Source organism: Muscardinus avellanarius (genome assembly GCF_963383645.1).
Source record: "Muscardinus avellanarius genome assembly, chromosome: 9".
Taxonomy (NCBI): Eukaryota; Metazoa; Chordata; class Mammalia; order Rodentia; family Gliridae; genus Muscardinus; species Muscardinus avellanarius.
In genome coordinates this window covers 7,148,461-7,170,588 of record NC_137795.1, presented here as the reverse complement: position 1 = coordinate 7,170,588, position 22,128 = coordinate 7,148,461, and the positions used below count along the sequence as shown (strand labels likewise).

Here is a 22,128-nt window from a genome sequence, read left to right as displayed (position 1 = left end):
CTCCGTTACCTACATACTGTTTTTAGCCTCTTCCCATTTTATTGTTGTTGTTGTTGTTGTTGTTGTTGGTGGTGGTGGTGGTGGTGGTGGTAGGGTGTGTGTGTGTGTGTGTGTGTGTGTGTGTGTGTGTGTGTGTTTTACCAGGGACTGAACTCAAGAGACATTCTACCTTCAAGTTACACCTCCAGCCTGATTCTTTATTTGGAAACAAGTTCTCTCTGGGTTGCTGAGAGCCTAGGTTGCTAAGACTGGCTTCAAATCTGTGATCCTCCTGTCTCAGCTTCCCAAGTACTGGGATTACAGGTGTATACCACCGCTCCTATTATTTTATTATACTGGGGACTGAACTCAGGGGCAGTTGAAATCAGGGTTACTCTACCACTGAGCTGAATTCTCAGCCCTTTTTACTTATTTATTTAGATAGGGACTCACTAAGTTGCTGAGGCTGTCCTTGAACTTGCAATCCTCTCGTTTTGGCCTCTTAAGTAGCTGGGATTACAAGCATGCATACTTGCCGGATTACAAGCATGCATACATACATGCATAAGTGGGTTTAGACCCACTTATTTTACTGTTGGGAAAACAGGAGGAATAGAGGTTAAATTTTTTGTTCAAGGTCACAGAGCTGGTAAATGGCAGATCTGAGATTTATGTATAACCTGGGCAGCCTGGTTAGAGTTCAGGCCCTTAACCGCATGGCCACTGAATTAATTTAGAAACAGTAAGGTATGTTTGGGTGCTTCATTTGTTTAGTAGTAAATCTTTTTGTCATAGTTCATGTAATTTAAAATTTCTTGCCTTAAAAACCACAAAAATAATGAAATTGAACATTAGGAATTAAGGGTTATATAGAAATAGGTAGCATTCATTTACAAAAAAGATACTTTAAGGAGAAAAGACATAAAAGTCCAGTACCATTAAATATAATTTTTCTCATGGAATTGTTACTTATCAGTGTTACTTGGAAGTTTGTTTTTTAATATTTGTAGTTTTTAGGACTTTTTAAATAAAAAATGCACATGAGCTCATTTTCAGTAAATCTGAAATACTTCTAATTCTAATTCATAAATCTAAGTCATAATTCTAGAAGTCAGCCTGCCCTTTGACCAAAAAAGATGAACAAATTAAGAATTTACTGGCCAGTTTGTATGTATGTATGTATGTATGTATGTATGTATGTATGTATTTATTTATTTATTTATTTATTTATTTATTTATTTATTTTGGTGGTACTGGGGTTCCTGGAAGCCCTTCTACCTCCGGGCTACACTCCCAGACCTATTTTATATTTTATTTGGAATCAGGGTCTCTTAAGCCAGCGAGGCTGGCTCCGAACCAGCGTGATCCTCCTGTCTCTGCCTCCCAAGCACGGGGATTACAAGCGTGCTCACCACACCCGGCCTCTTTCCCTAATTTAGAACACATATGGTACAGGAACACACCAGCCAGGGGGAACAGTAGACACCTGCACAGGAGCAAGTTGCTTGCTAAGGGTCAGCAGGTGGTTTTGTCAGAAAAATCTAGAATTCAAGTTTTATTATGATTATCATAGATTATAAACTTGTGTTATCATTACAGGTATATGTTCTTGTACATTATCTAATCTGAGTTTAAATCCAGAGTTTACCTTTCCACAAAGAAATATTCTTTTTTTTTCTTTTTTCACCAGATAAGGGGAGGAAGATTTCAAATCCTTGTGACATTGGTTTGATTACATTTCTCATTTCTCATTTCTCTAGTCACTGAATACAGTGTCAGTGCTTCCTCATTCCATATACTAACTGGCATATACTAACTGGCGTATACTAACTGGCGTGTACTAACTGGCGTGTGCTAACTGGCGTGTGCTAACTGGCGTGTACTAACTGGCATGTACTAACTGGCATATACTCACTGTGAGGTCAGGAGCATTTATATATACTTCAGGTCCAATGTTCTATAGCAAAATTCTAGCTAAAATTTTAAAACTTTAATTTCCATTCCAGTTTTTTCTCGAGACTCATGGTAGTAGCATTCTTAAAAATTCAAATTTTAACTTCTTTGTAGCCTCTTCAATCAATTCTGCTCTTTAAAAATTAGCATTTTAAGCCAAGCCTTGTGGTGCGTGCCAGTAATGCCAGTACTTGGGAGGTTGAGCAGGAGGATCTCAGGATCAAGGCTAGCCCCTGCAGCTTAGTGAGACCCTGTTTCAAATAAAAATGAAATAGCCGGGTGTGGTGGTGCACGCTTGTAATCCCAGTACTTGGGAGGCAGACACAGGAGGATTGCAGGTTTGCAACCAGCCTCAGCTACATAGTGAGGCCCTCCACAACTTAGTGAGACCCTGTTTCAAAATAAAGAATAAAAAATAGGGCTGGGGGTATAGCTTGGAGGTAGAATGCCCCTGAGTTCAATGCCCACTATTGCAGAAAATGAAAATGAAAATAAAATAGGACCTGTGGTGTATCTTAGTGGCAGAGTGTCCCTGGTTTCAATTCCCAGTTAGTATGTGTGTGTGCGCGCATTCATACACAAATAAAAAATAGCATTTTAAAATTCCATTTTTATGTTGCTACTTGAAGATCTGACTTTTATTTCCCTAAAGTCTTCCCGTCTGTTCCTATAAAGCCTCCTGTTTCCAGTGTGATTTCAGGTCTGTTTCTCATGGTTCTTTTCTTCTTCGGTTGCTTTCTTTGGAATTCTAAGTTAGTTCCTCTCCTTTTAGGGCCTCTGGGGGGAAAAATATCTGCCTTTAGATATTTTAAAACCTCTTGTTTGGCACGATCTTGGTTTCCTTTCTTCATATCTGTTTTCTTTCCAGAGAAATGTGTCAAATAAAAATTTTCTTTTCTTTTGTAAAATCAAGTAGCTGATTTGCACAGCCCTGTTTATCGTATGTGTGAACCACTTACCTAAACTTTGAAAAGAGCTATATAGATATATGAGAACTGTAATCCTCCAACTAGGTAGGATTCAGATAAATGGACTAGCGAGGCGCAGAAGGAGTTGATACCACTTACCAGGTTAAACTGTACTTTGTTACTGTTTGACAGGTACATAGCTTACACTTTCTACCTTATTGTGTGTGCCAAAAAACATATTGACCTATCAAGATAGTAATGGCTTAGAAAGAGTAGTTCCATCCTCTAGGGTATAGAATGCACTTACCTTTATGCCCATAAATATTGTCGGTATTTATTATTCATAGCCATTTGGGGCCCTTAAGTAACAAATATATACAGTACATATTTTATTACTTTATGAAATCATGTCCACCTTCTCATTTCCTTCCTCTTCCATGATCGTTGTAAGCCTCATTCATCAAGTCTCCAAGATCCTAGATGTTCAGATTTCTACCAAGGCATCCGTTCACTCACTCGCTCAATTATTCATATTTTTATTTGGTAAACATTTGTTGGGCACTTGGTAGATAAAAGGAACCAGGAAATCCACAGATCCTTAGAGGTGCTACATTCTGGGCTGTGCGGGTTATTAAGGAGAGGAAGGGGGAATGCTGTGGGATTAGAGGCGGGAGCTAGGCAGCGTGACGTAATCTCAATGCAGTGCAGGAAGTCATTCACAGAAAATATCCTCGGATCACACAGGACTGAAAGCTACTGACTAGAGGACTTTGAGAAGACTTCTGGTAGAGAAGACACGTGTGTGTGTGTGTGTGTGTGTGTGTGTGTGTGTGTGTGTACTTGGGGATTGTATCCAGGGGCATTCTACCTCTGAGCTACACCCCCAGCCCTATTTATTTACTTATTTATTTATTATTTATTATTTATTTATTTATTTTGTGGTATTGGGGATGGAACCCCAGGGGCATTTTACCTCCAAGCTATACCCCCAGCCCTATTTTTTAGTCTTTTTATTTTTGAAACAGGGTCTCACTGAGTTGCGAAGGGCCTCAGTAGGTAAAGTAGCTAAGTAGCTAAAGCCGTCTGTGAACCGTGATCCTCCAGTCTCCGCCTCCCACATGCTGAGATCACAAGCGTGCGCCACCACGCCCCGCTTAGTTTTTATTTTGAAACAGGGTCTTACTAAGGATCTCGCTAGGTTGCTGGGGCTGGTCTCGAACCTATGACCTTCCTGTCTTTGCCTCCCAAGTACTGGGATTACAAGTATAGACCACCACACCTGACTACTTTATTGGATCTAAGGGATGAGTAAGAGTTTCCTAGATAAATACAACGTTTGAATATATGTGCATCCCTGTAAAGTTCATATGTTGGAAACCAACTTCCAAGGGATAGTATTAAGAGACGCCACTTTTAGCGGGTCACTCAGCCATGAGGGCCTTACCCGCATGAATACGGCTTTGCCCGTAAGTGAGCTCTGCAGCCCCACTTTTGCCCTCTGCCTTCTGCAGGCATGGCGTGCCCTCCCACATGCTGACCCTGCCGGCACCGTGAGCTTCGACTTCCAGCTCCTGTTACTCGCTACCCATCTCGGGTGTTACAGCAGCACAGACAAAGACAAGAAGGGTAAAATGGCCATTCAAAGCAAGGAGACAGCAGAGACTTTTAAGATGATCACAATAAACCTTAACGAAAAAGCCTTTATTTTTTGCCTTGATCGTTATGAGACCTTGTAACAGTATAGAAAAGTTAAAACATACAGCTGATATTTGGTAAGATTTCTTCAATACAGAAGTAGTGAGGTACAGGCTGAATTCTTACTGGGGTCTGACAATCAGATGTTATTGGTTTATAATAAAGCAGGTCACAGATTGATTTAAAATTTATGCGCATAAATTAAATATGAATATATAGGTTAAAGGTGGATATTTAAAATCAAATTGAGATGATATGTGCATGTATGCCTCTACCATCTTGTACTCCATTAAGATGTACAACTACAAGGCACCAATAAAAAATTAAAAAATAATAAAATCAAACTGTACTGCTCTATGCATGTATCCACTTAAGTAGATATATAGATGTTGCCATTGTAATTGTCTGTATAGATGGATAGATAGATGTGTATTTCAGATAGATACATAGCTATAGCAACATCCATAACTATAGATATTCTTTGAACATCTATGTGTCAGGTGCCATTATTACAAAGCAGTATAATACATTTACTCAGAGAAATGGGCACAGAGGGTCCATAAAACAGTGTAATGTGTGGGAAGCAGCTCGCTCAGGCAGGGAGAGCAGAGGCCACTGGGCCAGAAGAGCCAGGTCAAGTTGTGAAGGCTTTGCATGCCCAGCCAGGAGTCTGGGCTTTCTTAAAGAACAGTTAATGTTTCTAAGCATAGAAGGTAACCAGTTGGCATAACAGACTGATTGGATGTTGGAAAGGCCACATCATCAACAGACAGCATGGTTGGAGGAGGTAAGGCTGGAGGCAAGAAGCAATCTGAGGTTGAAAGCAGCTGCCAGTGTGCAAAGGCCGAGTTTGCACAAAGCTGCTGGTTGTTTTAGGTGTTTTCCCACTCTCGTGTTGCATGGGCTGCAGCAGCCTTTCTTTTCTATTGTAAGAGACACTAAGATGATAATATTCGGCCGGGCGTGGTGGCGCACGCTTGTAATCCCAGCGCTTGGGAGGCAGAGACAGGAGGATCGCGCAGGTTCGAAGCCAGCCACGAGCGCTGGCTTAGGAGACCCTGTTTCCAAATAAAAAAATGTAAAAATAGGTCTGGGAGTGTAGCCCGGAGGTAGAAGGGCTTCCAGGAACCCCAGTACCACCAAAAAAAAAAAAAAAAAAAGAGGATAATATTCATGAGATAGTAAGAAGATACTATCTGTATGGTGATTGTCTTAATAATTTTTGTTATGGTAGTCTAAAAAATACCATAATTATCTGAATTTCAATTTCAGAGGAAAACAGTAGGTATAGCCAAAAGTGTAGAAACAAGGGCTTTGGCTTTCCTTTCTGCAAAAATACCTGTGATTTATTTATTCTTTATTCATAATGAACTCATACTAACTTGTTTTCAAATCATGTTTATACCTGTGGTCAAAACTGTGTAGCTGTAGTGAGATGTCACATAGAACCACATAATCATGAATGATTTTTATGTTTTTGTATATCGGTTAAATTAATCTAATTAAAAACAAAACAATTGTGTAAGTTAAAAAAAGAAAATTTGTGCGTGAGTTAGCTCTCCTTTACTAAAATAGAATCTCTGAGGTGATTAGATTATTGGGAAAAAAGGCTCATTTGGGCTCACAGTTTTGGAGGTTTCAGGCCATGGTCAGTTGCCTTTTTGCTTGTGTGCCTGTTGCAAGGCAGCATATGATGGTGAGACCTCATGGCAGAGGAAGCTACTGGTTTTATGGTGGCTTGAAAGCAAAGAAAGAAGAACCTGCTGGGGTGTTAATATTTTCTTCTAAGTCATCTGCAGTGACTTAGCTTCCTTCCACTCTGTCTGACCTCTGTCACTTCCACAGGCTGTTGACGAAACCTTCAACACATGAGCCTTTGGAGATATGTCAGATTCAGACTACAGCAGTGACAGTTTAGGAAAAGCACTGAGTTGTTGTGTTGCAATGTGCTGAATTGAATTTGACTGCCCAGGCAGACTCTGTAAAGTAAAAAAAAAAGAGGAGGACTTAGGATATAACCCATTATGGCTACTTAGGAAATAGGCAAAGATAAAGGTGCCCGTAAAGGAAGCTGAGGAAATTTCACCCCAGTTTCAGGAGGAAATACAAGGTAACATTTATTTTGTCCACTGTGACTTCATAAATCACATGTTCTGTCAAGGGAAGTGTTTTTTCTAATGCTAGTGTATATTAAAACCACCTGAAATGGTTGCTGAAAGTTGGTTTTTGGAACCATCTTTAGGGATTCCAATACAGCAAGTGCAGGGTGGTACCATTTCTGCTTTTTTAACAGGTATCCAAGGTAGGGGATTCTTGAAATACTCTTTTTTTTTTTTTTTTTTTTGATAGTACTAGTAGTGGAACCCAGGGGCCTTCCACCACTGAGCTTTACCCCCAGGTCTATTTTATTCTTCTGAAGCAGGGTCTCACTAAGTTGCGGAGGGCCTAAGTACCTAGGGCTGGCTGCAAACCTGCCATCCTCCTGTCTCAGCCTCCCAAGTACTGGGATTACAAGCATAGCTTGAAATACTCTTTAAGAAACACCTTCCTAGAACACAATGTGACATTTTTTTAAAAGCAAGGCTTTTGACTCAGACTTATTTTATGGTCCTGGCTTTTACCACATAATCATTTGTGTGATTTTAAGTAAGTTGGTTAATTTAATGTTTGTTTTCCCATCAGGGCTGGGTATTTTATCACTTAGAATTATCAGGAGGCATTATGAGATATGCTATATTAAGTCCCTAACATATAGAAGGAACTCAGTAAATGTGTCTTTCTTGCAGCTTAAAAAAAAAAAAAAAAAAAAAAAAAACAGAGCATACCCTTAAACCTCAAAGCCAGTGAGAAGAGTAGAAGGAAATAGCTGACATTAGCCACATGCATTATGTTTTGTAGGAGATTAGAGCCAACTGTTTTTTTTTACCTTGAACATACTGAGTTAGAATTGTGTAAAATTAAGTTACTGGCTTAATGGATTTCATTATCAAGTTTTTCCTGGCAGCCTTCAGTTCTGTAGACATTAAACCCAAACAGCAAGATAGAGGCAAGGTTAACATGTGAAATACACATTGAGGAAATTTTAATAGAGGCACAGGCATCTCAAAAATCCTGAGGGCAACAGTGTGCTATAGCATTATATAAAAACATACTCAGTCCAGATGTGGTGGTGCATGCCTGTAATCCCAGTATTTAGGAGGCTAAGACAGGAGGATCACAGGTTTGAGGATAGCCCCAGCTAGTAGTGAGACTCTTATCAACCTAGTGAGACCCTATTTCAAAATAAAAATGAAAAAAATAGGTCTGTGGGTGTAGCTCAGGATAGAATGCTCCCAAGTTCAATTCCCAGTACCATAAAAGAAATAAAATCAAATGCATACACACATACGTACTTACATACTCAAAATGATACCACTAGATTGTCAAGAAACATTAAATTATGATTAAAACACATTGAGAAGTTGGGGAAGTATCCCTTTTTAGAAAGATTTCCTCACAGTACCTAAAATTTTTAAAAGTGTTGACATCAAAGGGAATAAGCTTCTGCTCTGTATGAAGTTCACATTGACAAAATATCTTATTAGTCTTTGACAGTTCAAAGTAAATGAACTTATATGACCTTGTTTTCTGTTCAGTAGGCATTTAACTGTTTTAAGTAATCTATATCAAATCAACAGGTTTTCTTGAAACTCTTCCAAAAAGTGCTGTTGAACTAACATATATATATATATATATATATATATATATATATATATATATACACACACACACACACACACACACACACACACAAACATATACACACACACACACACTTTTATGGGTAACTGTAGAATGTTGAAGTTTTCTCTGTCCAGAGAGAAACTGATGTGGGGGAGAGGAGCAGGTCCTATTATAGCCTCGTCTCCCCAGTTCTGGTCCTGGACTTCCATACCATATTGACTGGTGGGAATTGTGGCCACTTTATGGTTATGGTTTTACAAAAGCTCTTGAGAATTCGTTATGCCTTCCCTTCTGTTCTCTTTAACCTCTCTGGTTCCCCCTCTACCCGACTTGGCTGTTACCATGACTCTTTTTTTAAAATTTTTTATTGGTGCATTATATTCATACATCATATTGGGGTAAAAAAAACTTGAGTGTACATACCTGTACACATAACTGATTTAACCCCTACCCAGTTCCCACCCCATTCCCTCCCCTTCCCTCCTTCCCATGCTTGGCTTAGTGGTTGATTTCGCTATGTTTAAGTACATTGCGTGTTTTAGAGAATTTCCTTCTTCCTCCCTCCCATCCCCTCACTTAGCTTGTCTTGTTTGCTCCTCTATAGGATTTCCTTTTTCATCTAGAGTTCCTCCTATGACCCATTTCTCCTTAGCTCTCACATATTAGGGAAAGCATCTGCTTTCTTACTTTTTGTGACTGGCTAATCTCGCTTAGCATAACGTCCTCCAGTCCCATCCACTTCCCGTAAATGCTGTATAAAGTTTGTCTTGGCTGCTTCAAGTTTGTGCACATATATTCTCTGTTCTTTCCTTTTGTGCGTGTGGTATGGAGATTGAACCCTGGGGCATGCTAACCCCGAGCTACACCTCCAGCCCTATTTTATTTTTTGAGTTTGAAACAGGGCTTCACTAAGTTGCTGAGACTAGTGGTGAACTTGCAATCCTCCTCTCTCTCTCTGCCTCCCAAGATCTGGGATTACAGCGTCTACCGCCACACTCAGCTCCACATTCTACCTTCTCAAGTGCTGTGCCGTGTTTTTGCTATGCATAATTTTTTTGACACCCGGGCTGGCTTATTTTCTTTTCCTCTTTTACTTATCCTTGAACAATGACATGTCTATATAATCTGAGGTGCTTACCATAAATTATATGTGTGCTTCTCTCTTAGACTCTAACAGAAGATCTGATACATGGCCCTGTAAACATATTTCTGGGGATTTTGTCTAAAGTAGATCTGCTGGTGCAGTTGGGGTCAGGTCACCTGATTTTGTTACCTGGTTGTTTTATTCCTAGAGAACCTAGTTTGGGAAGGTGTCCTGTTCCTTCTAACTTTTCCCAACTCAGGGATTTTTTGTTTGTTTGTTTTTTTGGTGGTACTAGGGTTCCTGGAAACCCTTCTACCTCCGGGCTACACTCCCAGACACCTACTTTTTTTTAATATTTTTATTTGGAAACAGGGTCTCTTAAGCCAGCGAGGCTGGATCCTCCAGTCTCCGCCTCCCAAGCGCGGGGGATTACAAGCGTGCGCCACCACGCCCGGCTGTTTGTTTGTTTGTTTGTAGTACTAGGGATTGAACTCAGGAGCATTCTACCTCTGAGCCACACCCTCAGCCCTATTTTTATTTTTATTTTAAAACAAGGTCTTGTTAGGTTGGTGAGAGTCTCACTACTTGCTGAGTTTTTATAAAAACCACTTATGGTTTCTATAGAGCTGGTTTTATATCCCCAGATGCAGACTCTCCTTATGCATTCGTTTCTACCTCTATATGTTGCACTGGTAAGAACTTAAGACCCGAAGTAGAGAGAGACAGTACAGACTTCAGGTCTGATGGACGGAGTGAGCGGAGTCATTGAGCCCTGAGCAGAAGTGGGGAGTGGCTTTGCTCTAGTTCTGCTCCTTGAAAGTATTTTTTTCCAGGGGAGTTTAAGGAAATCCTTCAAAATTGTGTGAAATTTTGGATGCCTTCCATATTTTGCTTCAGACTACTTCTACAATTAGTAGTAGAAATTAAATTTCTTTTGCCATTTAGCAGATCATTGACTGATTATTTGTGGAGTGCTTTGTGTGTGTGTGTGTGTGTGTGTGTGTGTGTGTGTCTGTCTTTGAGTGGGAAGGTGGCAAAGGTCTAAAAAGTGTGATTAGCTTTTGTCTCAGCATACCTCTAATACTACCTGGCTTATTTTAAGTATTTAATATAAATTTGTTGTAAAAATTTAATTTATATAAATTTATTAAATGAGGGAATTAATGCTTTTGGTCTTCTTTGAGAATTTTAGGAGAGCCAAACATTCATAACTATTTATTATTTTAATACTTTTTCCCCAAAGTTAGATATTTTGTAAAATATGTCCTGGGTGTACCAGATCCATAAAATATTCTGTGAAAAAAGGGTTTTCTGATTGAAATTTAATTAATATATAAGTATGCTAAGAGCCTAAGAAGAACACATCTGTATAATCTGAACTTACACAGCTGTTTAATTCAGCAAAAGACTCCCCAAATTCATGCAATCATAGAAACCTATTAATATAAAATACACTTTAAGAAGTAGCATACCTTTAAGGTATAGTTTGTGAGTCTTACAGAGTTGATTGTAGACTCTTTCAACCAGATAAACTTTAAAATTTTTAATTTGAATTTCTCAGTCTCCCAGATACAGAAATTCTAACTAAACATAATTAGATTGTTCAGGTTTAAGTTAGGAATTTTTTTTTTTCATGTCTGGGGATGGAACCCAGGGGCATTCAACCTCTGAGCTACTCCCCCTGCCCTATTTTTTATTCTTTATTTTGAAACCAGGTCTCACTGAGTTGCAGAGGGCCTCACTAAGTAGCTGAGGCTGTCCACGAACCACGATCCTCCAGGTCTCAGCCTCCCGAATGCTGGGATTACGAGCGTGCGCCACCACGCCCGGCTTAAGTTAGGAATTTCTAACTCATATTTCTCATTTGACATTTTCAACAAGATGTGATCTCCACGACCTTGTAAAAATGTATGTGACTTCAGGCACTAAAATAGAGTATTTAAGAAAAGAAGATAGATATTTCACTGATGCACTGAACTGAGTTTTTCTTCCAATAAATGGAAACATTTCTAAATTTCCCCTCAACTTAGTAAAATAGGCAGCTTATCCCTACTCATGGTTTCACTGTTGTGTATTATTATTATTGTGGTCCTAGGGGTTGAACCCAGGTGCATTCTACCTCCAAGCTATACCCCCAGCCCTTTTTTAATTTATTTTTTTGAAACAGGGTCTCACTACGTTGCCGAGAGTCTTGCTAAGTTGCTGATTCTGGCCTCAAACCTGCAGATCTCCTGTGTCAGTCACCCGAGTCCTGGGATTACAGACGTGTGCCACTGAGCCTGGCTTCCATGTTGTGTATTAACCTAGGAAAGAAATCTGTCTGTGCAGCTTTTTTTTTTTTTATCTCAGCAGCACAATTGAGTGAAGTGGGAAATCTGGCTTGTTTGATTCTGTTTTAGAATGTCAAATACTTTTGTAGTTCTGTGTTGTCTTTAAAATAATATCTGCTCACACTCAGGCCCTCGTCTTGTGAATCTTCATCATCAGAGCTCAGAGTGCTTTCGCTAGTTTAGCTGTTTACTGACCAGTCAGGAAACATCTCTTTCCTTTTTCTTTCTTTTTTTGGTGACTGATGCTCTGTACTTAATTCCCTGTTCTTCTCTATCAAAACACTTCGTTTTCCCTTCACATCTTTTTCATAATTCGTGGTTTGGTTTTGTTTTGCTTTGCTTTTAGAATTTAGAGCGAGATTTGTATCAGGCTGGGAGTTTTTTTTATTTTTAAAGGAAAAGTTTCTGGACTCTGTTTTGGTGTATGTATGGTGGTGAGGGAGGTGTTGGTGAAGGGAGAGAGCATTAAGTAAATCTCGACAAGTTTCAGCTACACAGGTCTTCTCACTGGCTTGCTAAGTATGAAAGAGACACCGTTTTCTAGCGGGGTTGTCCAGGAAGGTCTCACTCTAGCTCTCTCTTACATCCAAGGGTCTCACTTCTGTACCTCCTCTGAGCAAGGCCACCTCCTCTAGACTTTTCCTCTGGCTCCCTACAATATTCTTTCTCGACCTCACTGTTCCATATTAGACCGCATAGTACCGTAGTTTAGAATTAAAAATGACCTATAGAAATGTTACTTACACATCACATTACTAAGCAATATGACCCAAAGAGTCTATTCTTAGACGCCAAGAATTGACAAACCTAAATAAAAGATAATTGACAACATTTATATTCTCTGTGGTAAATGAAATTCTAACTCTGGTTTTATCTTCAACAGACAAACAGCAGAAAGGTGAATTTGCAATAGATGGCTACCGCGTCAGGATGAATAACAGTCTTAGGAAGGATTCAAAGAAGGGCTGCTGCTTCGAAATCTCTGCTCCCGATAAGCGTGTCTATCAGGTTGGGGTTTTTATGTTCCCTTGAAATTAAGTTGATAAGATATTCTGATTGCATTTATAGGGGCATTAACATTTTGTTAAAACAACTCTCGCTGACATGTTATTAATAATAAAAAATACTGGGTTTTGTACCTTGAACATTCACATAAGAGGAAATACATTTAAAATCTGATTAGTTCAAGTGATATCTTCTTGAAAAAGAGCAAGCGAATATGTAATTTGTCAATTACTTCACACATAGCATTTTATATCTATTTTAATAGAACTGATTTTCTAAAAGAAATTATATAGCCAAAAGAGGGAAATTATCAGAGGGAAAATATTAGAGTGTTAATGCATATCGTATGGCTCAGGGGTGTGGGAGGAAATGAAGATAAAGGCAGCATCAGCTCTGCAGTTCAAGAGCTATCAGCTAGACATCAATATGGAATGTATGTTTAATAAGTTTTAAATATCTGAGATTGCAGCTGAAAGCCAGTTAATTAAGTTGTCAGGTAGTGTGTTGGAATCTGACAAGAACATTTTTAAGAAAACTGTACCCAGCAGTCTAAAGAAATTCATGGGTGTCTTCTAATTGTCAAGGGCAAATTTCGTTCATCACTTCTGTCTTTGACATTGATGAAGAGAAGCAGCTTTTTTTCCTGCACAGCTGCCAGCTGCTGATCAGAGTTTCAAATCCATCATCCTCTGCTTCAATTACGTAAATTTGTCAAAATTAACTGTACATTATAAGAAGCATCCTTGCAAGAAAAGTACCGCTAGACATGAAAAGAATTACTAATGGCCTTAAAGAAATGATAAGAATGCAACATGCCTTCCAATTCTACTGCGAGGATTTTTGTACTTACTGTTTGTTTATTTGTTTGTTTTTATTAGTTTACGGCAGCTTCTCCCAAAGACGCTGAGGAATGGGTACAGCAGCTGAAATTTGTATTACAGGGTAAGAGAACCGACTGAACATCAATAATCACAACCTTGGAACACTAAGTAACTGCGTAGTTTTGGTTTTCATACACAAAAGCCTATTGATTTCTGTGAGGCTGACCAAGGGAACACATCTGGTTTAACACACACCAGTCACTTCAGATTTCAAAGAGCATCTTTTCCATAAGTACCAGTTGACAACTTTAAAGTTCACGCGTCTATAAAACAACCAATTAAAAAAATGTTTTACGTTAAAAATATAGTGGACAGCAATATCGTTGTTCCCTTGTAGGGCAGTGTTTGTGTAGGAAGTATAGTTTCAGAAGTTGTGTTTGCAGTCTCTTATTATTTGCATCATGAAACCTGTTTTGTAGATATGGAATCTGATGTTATTCCTGAGGATGATGATGAGAGAGGAGAATTATATGATGACGTCGATCATCCTCTACCAATCAGCAGTCCGCCAGCGAGCAGCTGGCCAATCAGTGATGAAATTTATGAGGAGCTTCCAGGTACTTACTTTCTGGTGATTCATTTAAAGATACTTGAGCTCTCTTTGCACGTGTGTGTGTGTGTGTGTGTGTGTGTAATTTGTCACCACATTGACAACTTGAGTAGAAAATGGTGAGCTGTTAAGAATGAAGACAAAGAAAATCTTCCTCACTCTATGTTACAAAAGGGGTTCTGCTTGAGGAAGTCCGGATGCACACTTAGGAAAAGTGAAACATTAAAATGAAGCAGATACAATCTTCATCTCTTGGGACGTTTGGCTCATTAGCATTGTTTATGCTACATAATTTTTTAATTAAAAAATTGACTTGCCTTACAGTTTTTTCCACCAACTCACACATCATTTTTTATTTATCCATCTTGGAAGTTCCATTAAGCAGAAGTCCCACGCACAGCCCATATGTCATCCACTTCTGCCTGCGTTCCTCTTTGCTGGGGTGTGCTGCGTTGTCTTGGAGGAATGTAACCGCACTACCAACAAAGGCCTTTTGAGGCTGGAAGATTATTTTTATTGATATTTTAGCAGCAAGGTGAAATCAAAAGTAAATGCTTATTGTAAATTCTCTGACCCGAGTAGGTGTTTCCGTGCCTGCCGGTTTCTGTTATGTAACACAAAATTGCCTATTGGCTATTTGACTTGTAGTTTTGAGAATCCACCTCAAACAGAAAGAGAGACACCCAAAGTTTAGACCCTACTTTACGCTATCACAACACTCAGCGAATTCCATCATTAATAGTCTAGGTTGAAATGAGCTTTTTTTTTCTGGCTATTAAGAAATCAGGAGTAGAGAAGAAAGAGGGATTATAAGCAACATAAGTGAGATTATAACTAGCATCTTGAGGAGAGGCTGTTTTCCTTGTGATATAAACTTTTAAAAGTGGTTTTAAAAATACTTAGGATGTTCCAAATTAATGTCCATATGTCATCCTCAGTACTATCAGTAAAACATAAAAATTACAGCATAGTCTTGAGAGTAAGACCCAGAGTTTAAATTCTGGGCTCTATCATTTATTGGTTCCATGATGTTATAAATCAGTTTCTTCATCTATAAAATGGGAGGAGTATCACGGGGAAGGGCAGATGAGGTGATCCAGCTTGACGCTTGGATCACACGAAGCCACAGTGCATTGTAACACCATTATTACTTCCATTCTTACATCTGGTGAATTCTTGCAGATGCTTAAATGATGGCACAATAATGTTTTTTTGACCAAGTAACAATGAATAATTATAACTATTATAAATTCAAGACCTAAAACTGACAGAAGACGATTAGTACAAAAGTGTGATTTTATGGGGAACAGCGATCTGTATATTTCAGTTACCTGGTGGAGCTGTGCGCCCATAGCCTCCTCCTTTTGGGTTTATCCTAGAGAAATGGCATTTGCTGTAGCATCGGCCCCTGTTCTCTAGGGAAAAATATTCTTTGGCTGCTTGCTTTTAGTCACAACATGGTTATTTTTGGGCTGGGATGTAGCTCAGTGGTAGAATGCCTGCCTAGTATGCATGAAGCCCTTGGTTTGATTTCCCCACTACCATATAACAACAACAAAAAACAAACGGTGCAGTTATTTTAGTCTTTACAATATTTCAAAGAACGTGTGAGAAGGCATACTGAAGTAAAATGGGAGAGTGTGTTACCTTTAAACCTGATATTACTGTCGTAGCACTTCCTCTCTGGTGAATGTGTTATCATCATTGCCTGTAAAGTTGTGTGATTCTTCAACTTGACCTTTCTTTCCCTACCACCCAAAGAAAAAAACTGATGGAGAAGAATGATCATATATTCATAGTCATTCCCATACCAAAGAGTCAAGAAAAAAAAAAAAAAGAAACATCTTTTATGTCCTTTTCACTACAGATGTTCTTTTTTGTCCTTTTTTTATTTTTTTGGCTTGGGGCCACATAATTGTTGCAAATAACTGGTTCCTCTAAGTAGTGTTACTTCGTGCTATGGTACTTGGAGAAATTTTAGCTGCTCTGAGATTTCTTTGTCCCTGGCTGAGATCCCCGGTTGCCGTATGGGGTGATTGAGCTTGATAGAGCCCTCAACTATGCCCCTGGGAAGGGAGCTGCTGCAGCGAGCTGTGGGATGTCTACTGCGCCTTCCTTCCCCGTGTGACTGAGAGGCCCTCCAACATCTGCACAGCTCAGCAAGTTTGTCGAGTTTGAGCCAGCAGCCGCAGAGGGGATTTTTCTTAGTGAAGGCCCTAACGTTATTTCAGAATTAGAAGTCTGTTTATTTGAATACCTAAGACTAGGACGGTAACTTTTTAATTAAAACTAGTATCTCTTTCTCTCAAAATAAGAATGACACTTACTGCTTTCTCTTCTGTGAAATTTGAAATCTAATATTGAGATTGAGGAGATGAGACCGGTGGAGAAGCGCAGAACACATTTATGTACTGTTGGGATTTTTCCAGTTCCGTAAAAAAAACAAAAAAACAACAAAAAACTCTATCTCCCTGGAATCTGTCTGGGTAAGTTCCCAGAATGAAGGAATGCTACTCTTTCAACACAGTTTTCTGTCAATTACATATTTTTGAAGACTAGACCTCTTGGTTAAAAGATGAGGCAAACAGGTGTGTTTGAAGAAAATCCTCAGCATTCAACATGCTCTTTTAAGCCACAAGCCAAAAACGAAGCTTTTTGTTAGTAAGTGTATTTTTTAAAATGTGAAACAAACCTTCAGTGTTTAAGCTTCAAGATTAATAAGAAGATAGCATTGTTTAAAAACTTATATTGTAGCCGGGCGTGGTGGCTCACGTTTGTAAATCCCAGCATTTCGGAGGCTGAGACAGGAGAATCATGGTTCAGCTACTTAGTGAGGCCCTTTGTACCTCAGTGAGACCCTGTTTCAAAATAAAGAATAAAAAATAAGGCGGGGGTTGTAGCTTGGAGGTAGAGTGCCCTGGGGTTTCATTCCTAGTATCTAAAAAAAAAAATTATTTTGTAAAGCTAGACATGGTGGCACCTTCCCATAATCCCAGTACTTGGGAGGCTGAGACAGGAGGATCATAGGTTTGAGGACAGCTGCAACAAGTGAGACACACACGCACGCGCACACACACACACACACACACACACACACACACAAATTGTATTGTAAAATATCCCTTGAAAAATGCTTATAATTCCACGAGAGTATAAATAGTTTCATTGTAATTGTTTTTCAGTTAGAATATTCTAACTTTAATTACAGTACCTTCACTTTAATTTCTTGTTCATTAATTTTTAAACCAACTTCATAAAAGAACAAGAATAAATTTCTCTATTCTTTGTGTTTAGGGGATTTATACGTATGTGCAGAAAAGTTGAGGCAGTGCTGTTTCTGGGCAGTATTAAAGGTATTTGGCTTTTCTTCCAACACCCTAATGTTTTGGCATCCTTTAGGGTCTATTACTTACTAGCATAGGTTAGTCAGCTTTGCATACATTGTAATATTTCTGCAGTGTATTTTTGTTTGCACAGCTAATACATGGGTCGAAGTGTGTTCAATAGTTCTACTCCGCAGCAATAGGTTCATTTGGTGAAGCACAAATTCCAGAGCTAATTGCTCGTTATTTTCATTAGGACTGGAGAGAACCATTTTGTCTCATTTTGAGTCCTGAAAGCAAGAGAAAAAATACTTGGGAAATTGTTGCAGAACTCACCCCAAGTTGTTCTCTTCTAGTTCCTGTGTTTCTTGACGTCCCCTTCCCTGTGTCAATGGCAGGCAATTGTGCAGAAACAACAACAGAAAGATTTTTTTTTTTTTTTTTTTGGTACAGACTGAATAGAGTCAGCCCAGTCACAGAATAGGGCCTGCCCTTTAGCCTGTTAAATCTGCAGCTTTAAAGAATTGTACTTGAAATGTCTCTGGCAAGTAGACTGGAGAAGAGAGGACAACATAAACCAGGAAGACAAATTTCTATTCCATTAACCTATTTTTTTAAGAGTGATTTCATTTTTTTTTTATTGGAATGAAAGATTAAACTATTCTGAGCCAGAAAAGGACGTTTTTATTCTTTGGTCATTCATTTACACCTAAATTTATTCAGTCCAACTATCTGCATCTATATTGAAATATAAAGTAAAATGCAGGTTTAAGGTTTTTATGCAAAACTATTATGTATACATAAAAAGGACAGTGTTTTGGTACTTAAATTTGAGGTCGTTTCTAGCAAATGGGCACAACTGCACATTTAATCAGTAAGTGGTTACAAATTCAAAGTATATTTTAGCTTTATTTTTTGCTGAATAATCACCACTCATACTACTAAGTTGTTATAAAGGCAATAGAGACCCTGCCGTCTCTGGTGTTAGTGTTGTTATAGGCAATGGTATGTTCTGAATTCACCCCTTTTTTTCTCATTCCATCTTTGGGATACAGTGGAAAGATGCCAGTTAACTTCCACAGGATCACATACATTCAACATTTTCATATTGTTAGTACAGGCAGCCTGCCAGCATTCTTTTTTCTTAAAACTATGGTACTGAATTAAGTGTGGTGATATCGGGTCCTAATACGTAGTATGATAAATATTTTCTCCAAGTAGATAACTAAACTTAGAGTCAAAATTTTGGATGATTTTAGCTTCAAACTCTGCTGAGAGGGTTATCTGAGGTTATTAAAAAAAAGAGGGAAACGTAAGTTAGGGTCACTGCACAATATAATATTTGTTCCTATTTTATCTTTATTAAGTATAGCTGTGTTTTCAGTGTCCTTTATTTGTTTTTATATACTTTTTCGGCTCATTGTAGTATTGTATCATAATGTAAATCATAGTGACAGTGCCCTTCAGGTTGCCTCCTTCAGAGTACAATTCTGTTCATCACGTAGCTTTTCTCTGCTTTGCTGTTGATATTGCAAATATGTTCTTTTCATTACAAGAGATGGTTTGATGCCTATTAAAACCCAAAAATACCTATGTGCATGGAAAATACATCTTTCTTTTGGTAGATCAGATGATCCATTTTTGCAAACTGGAACTATGTCAGTGGTCCTCAACCAAGGGGGGATATTTGGCAGTGCCTGGAGACACATTTTTGTCAAAACTCTGGTGTGTGTGTGCACGCGTGTGTGTTGGACATCTAGTGGATACAGGGGAGGGGTACTGTGAAACATCTTACAGTGTACAGAAAAGACCCCACTACAAAGAGCTCTCTGGCTTCAACCAAGGGATGCAGTAGATAACTTTTGACTCATTATCTCATCAGTCATCTCTCTTGAGTTAGAAAGATGCATAACCCCGCCGGCGTGGTGGCGCACGCTTGGAATCCCCGCGCTTGGGAGGCTGAGACAGGAGGATCGCGCAGATTCGAAGCCAGCCTCAGCTGGCTTAAGAGACCCTGTTTCCAAATAAAATATAAAAATAGGTCTGAGAGTGTAGCCTGGAGGTAGAATGCCCCTGGGTTCCATCCCCAGTACCACCAAAAAAATGAAAGAAAGAAAGAAAGAAAGAAAGAAAGAAAGAAAGATAGATAGATAGATAGATAGATAGATGCATAGCCCAAGTTCCAAGTGAGTTTATTCCTTTTTGTGCGCACAGCATCGATTTTCTTACATACATAAAGTAAGGCTTCCATAGATTGTTTTAGGTTATATAAGTTTGTCTGGATGTGTCAATCACTGCTCCCTTCCTTCAAGGGACAGAATTGAAGTCCTTTCTGTCTTCAGGGAAAGGAGAAAGATCAAGATGACCTCAAAGGCCAAATAGTAGGGAAGTACTTTCTCCATTCCCACAAGCTGCTGTCTGTGAGGGAAGAACTTTTTATTTTATTTTACTTTTTGACATGGTAGCTGTGTCAATACTTGGTGCATTCTCTTCTGATGGGGTTGTTTTTTTGAGGCCAAAGAGAAAGACTGTGTGGGTTGAGGGCCTGGGCCTTCTGTGAAGCGAGCCCAGCGTTCTGGAAGGTTGCAGGGCTAAGCAGGAGCAGGGCTGCTTGGATGTCTGGCATTGTCTTATTTTCCTCACCCCCTGCCCCTTTCCGTTCCCATCCTTCTCTTCTTATTTAATGTCCTTCAGTCCACCAGTATTCTTGAGCACCTACCACGTGCCATTGGACCTATGTTGCCATCCTGATTTGGCCCTGTAAGGGGCCCGGCCCTGCTGCTCCTTCTGACCCAAGCCTTGGCCTACTACTACACCCTCAAGTCCCATGTTGATTATGTCACTTGCGTATGTTATATTATTTAATGGCTCATGAGTTGGCTGCTTCGCTTCTCCGACATAGGAATCCTGTCCTCCAGTAGATAGTGTCAAAACTAGCCTTGTGCAAGCGCTCACCACGCTTGCCTTCAGGCCTCTTCCTCTCTCTCTGCTTCTTGTCTCCACTTTCCCTGCCCCATACACCTGAATCCTCACACTGTGTGACTAGCAGATTACTGTGGTCAAGAACAGGGACTTTGACGGGAAAAGAACATCACTTCCAATCCCAGGTCTGCCCCTTCCTGCATGCTTTAGCTAGAAGAGAGGTGGTGCCTACAAGAAACAGTAGTCGGCAGGGAGAGGTCACATGTCAGTGACGTTATCAGCAGGTCATTTTTAATGAGCCTGTCTTTTTTTAATTTGAAAAAGAGGGCGAGCTAAATGTAGCCAATAACTACAGTGTTAGCCAGGCCACGATGGAAGTGGTGGAAGCCTGCTAACTGAGTGCTGGCCTGGGTAACTTTAGTCTTTTTTTCCTTCATAAATAGGAATTAGGTATTAAAACTTCAGTGTAAGTAAAAGAACAAAAAAAAAAAAAAAGAAATCTTAAGTTTCCCAAAGAAATAGAGGGGAAATATAAAATGACTGCATAGAAAATGTTAAACCCAAGAGAAGGCAGAAATGAGAACAAAGAAGCAAAGACAAAATAGGGAAAATAAGACTTATTATAAAGGCATTTACAATAAACGTAACCTGACCAAATTAATGTATTAAAAGAAATGGCCACGTTTTGTTTAATCCAACAGTATTTTTCTTAGAAAAGATACACCTGAAACAAAGCCATGCAGAAAGTTTCAAAGTAAGGAAATGTAAATAAATATTTCAGGCAGTCCTATTCAGAAATAGCTACTATGACAGTGTTGTTATCAGTCAATATAGAATTCAAGGCATAAAGCAATCATAGGACTACAGAATGAAATGGAATGTCATTCCATAATAATAAGAGAAGATAAAGTTTAAATGTATCGAACTATATAACCTATAAGTCAATAACACAAACACTTCAAAAACAAATTGACACACCCTCAGTTATATTCAGAGATTTTAACATACCACTTTTAGAAACTAGCGGACCAGAGAAGCAAAAATTAGTAAGTATATGGAAAATTGGGGCCACAAAATTAGCAAACTTGACTTAATAGATCTAAAAGGATATAAACCAGCATTGCAAATAGCAAAGAATATATTCTTTCAGTGTACATCAAATAATCATGGAAACTGACTACATATAGATTCACAATTGAAATCTTAACAAATTTCAACGAATCCTTGTCATAGAGCCTTATATTCTTCACAGCAAAATTTCATTAGGAGCCAGCACTATTCAATATTTAAAAATACCCCATCATCCTTTACATTCTGAGGCTGAAAATAAACTCCTAAGTAGCTAATGAGTTAAAAGAAGAAATCACAAGAGAAATGTCAAAATATGTAGTTCAAAAAAGCCTAAAAATAGCACAGATAAAAACTTTGGGCATCATGCTTTAAACCATATTTAGGGAAATCAATGATGAGAAATGACTCAAGAACTAGCGCTGAATAAGCACCCAGCACACGTGGAGAGACGGGAAGGGGGGTAGAAACATTAACGAGAGAAAAGGCCTTACAAAAAAAATCACCAGAAGTTATTGGATTAGTTAGCCTCTGAATTTGAAGTTTTCAGGCTCATATATTTATGTTTACATTGCATGGGGAACCAGCTAACGTTTATAAAGTAAGAAGAGAAATTACACTAATAGGGTTGGCTGTTAAGGTTTTTCCGTGACCCTTATGTGAAGGATCCTAACACTGTGCCAGAATGTCAAATATCCAACTCACAC

General features: G+C 38.9%; 1 protein-coding gene across 1 annotated transcript in view; it reads left to right on the top strand.

Moving 5' to 3' along the window:
- SKAP2 (src kinase associated phosphoprotein 2) overlaps positions 1 to 22,128 on the top strand; it is a gene marked incomplete at both ends in the record, with an annotated part of 160,855 nt that overhangs the window by 93,881 nt on the left and 44,846 nt on the right. The window contains 3 exons of the mRNA XM_080701665.1: positions 12,556 to 12,680; positions 13,556 to 13,619; positions 13,978 to 14,115. Of these exons, the coding sequence (XP_080557791.1) occupies positions 12,556 to 12,680; positions 13,556 to 13,619; positions 13,978 to 14,115 (327 nt within the window). The remainder of the gene's footprint in view (positions 1 to 12,555; positions 12,681 to 13,555; positions 13,620 to 13,977; positions 14,116 to 22,128) is intronic.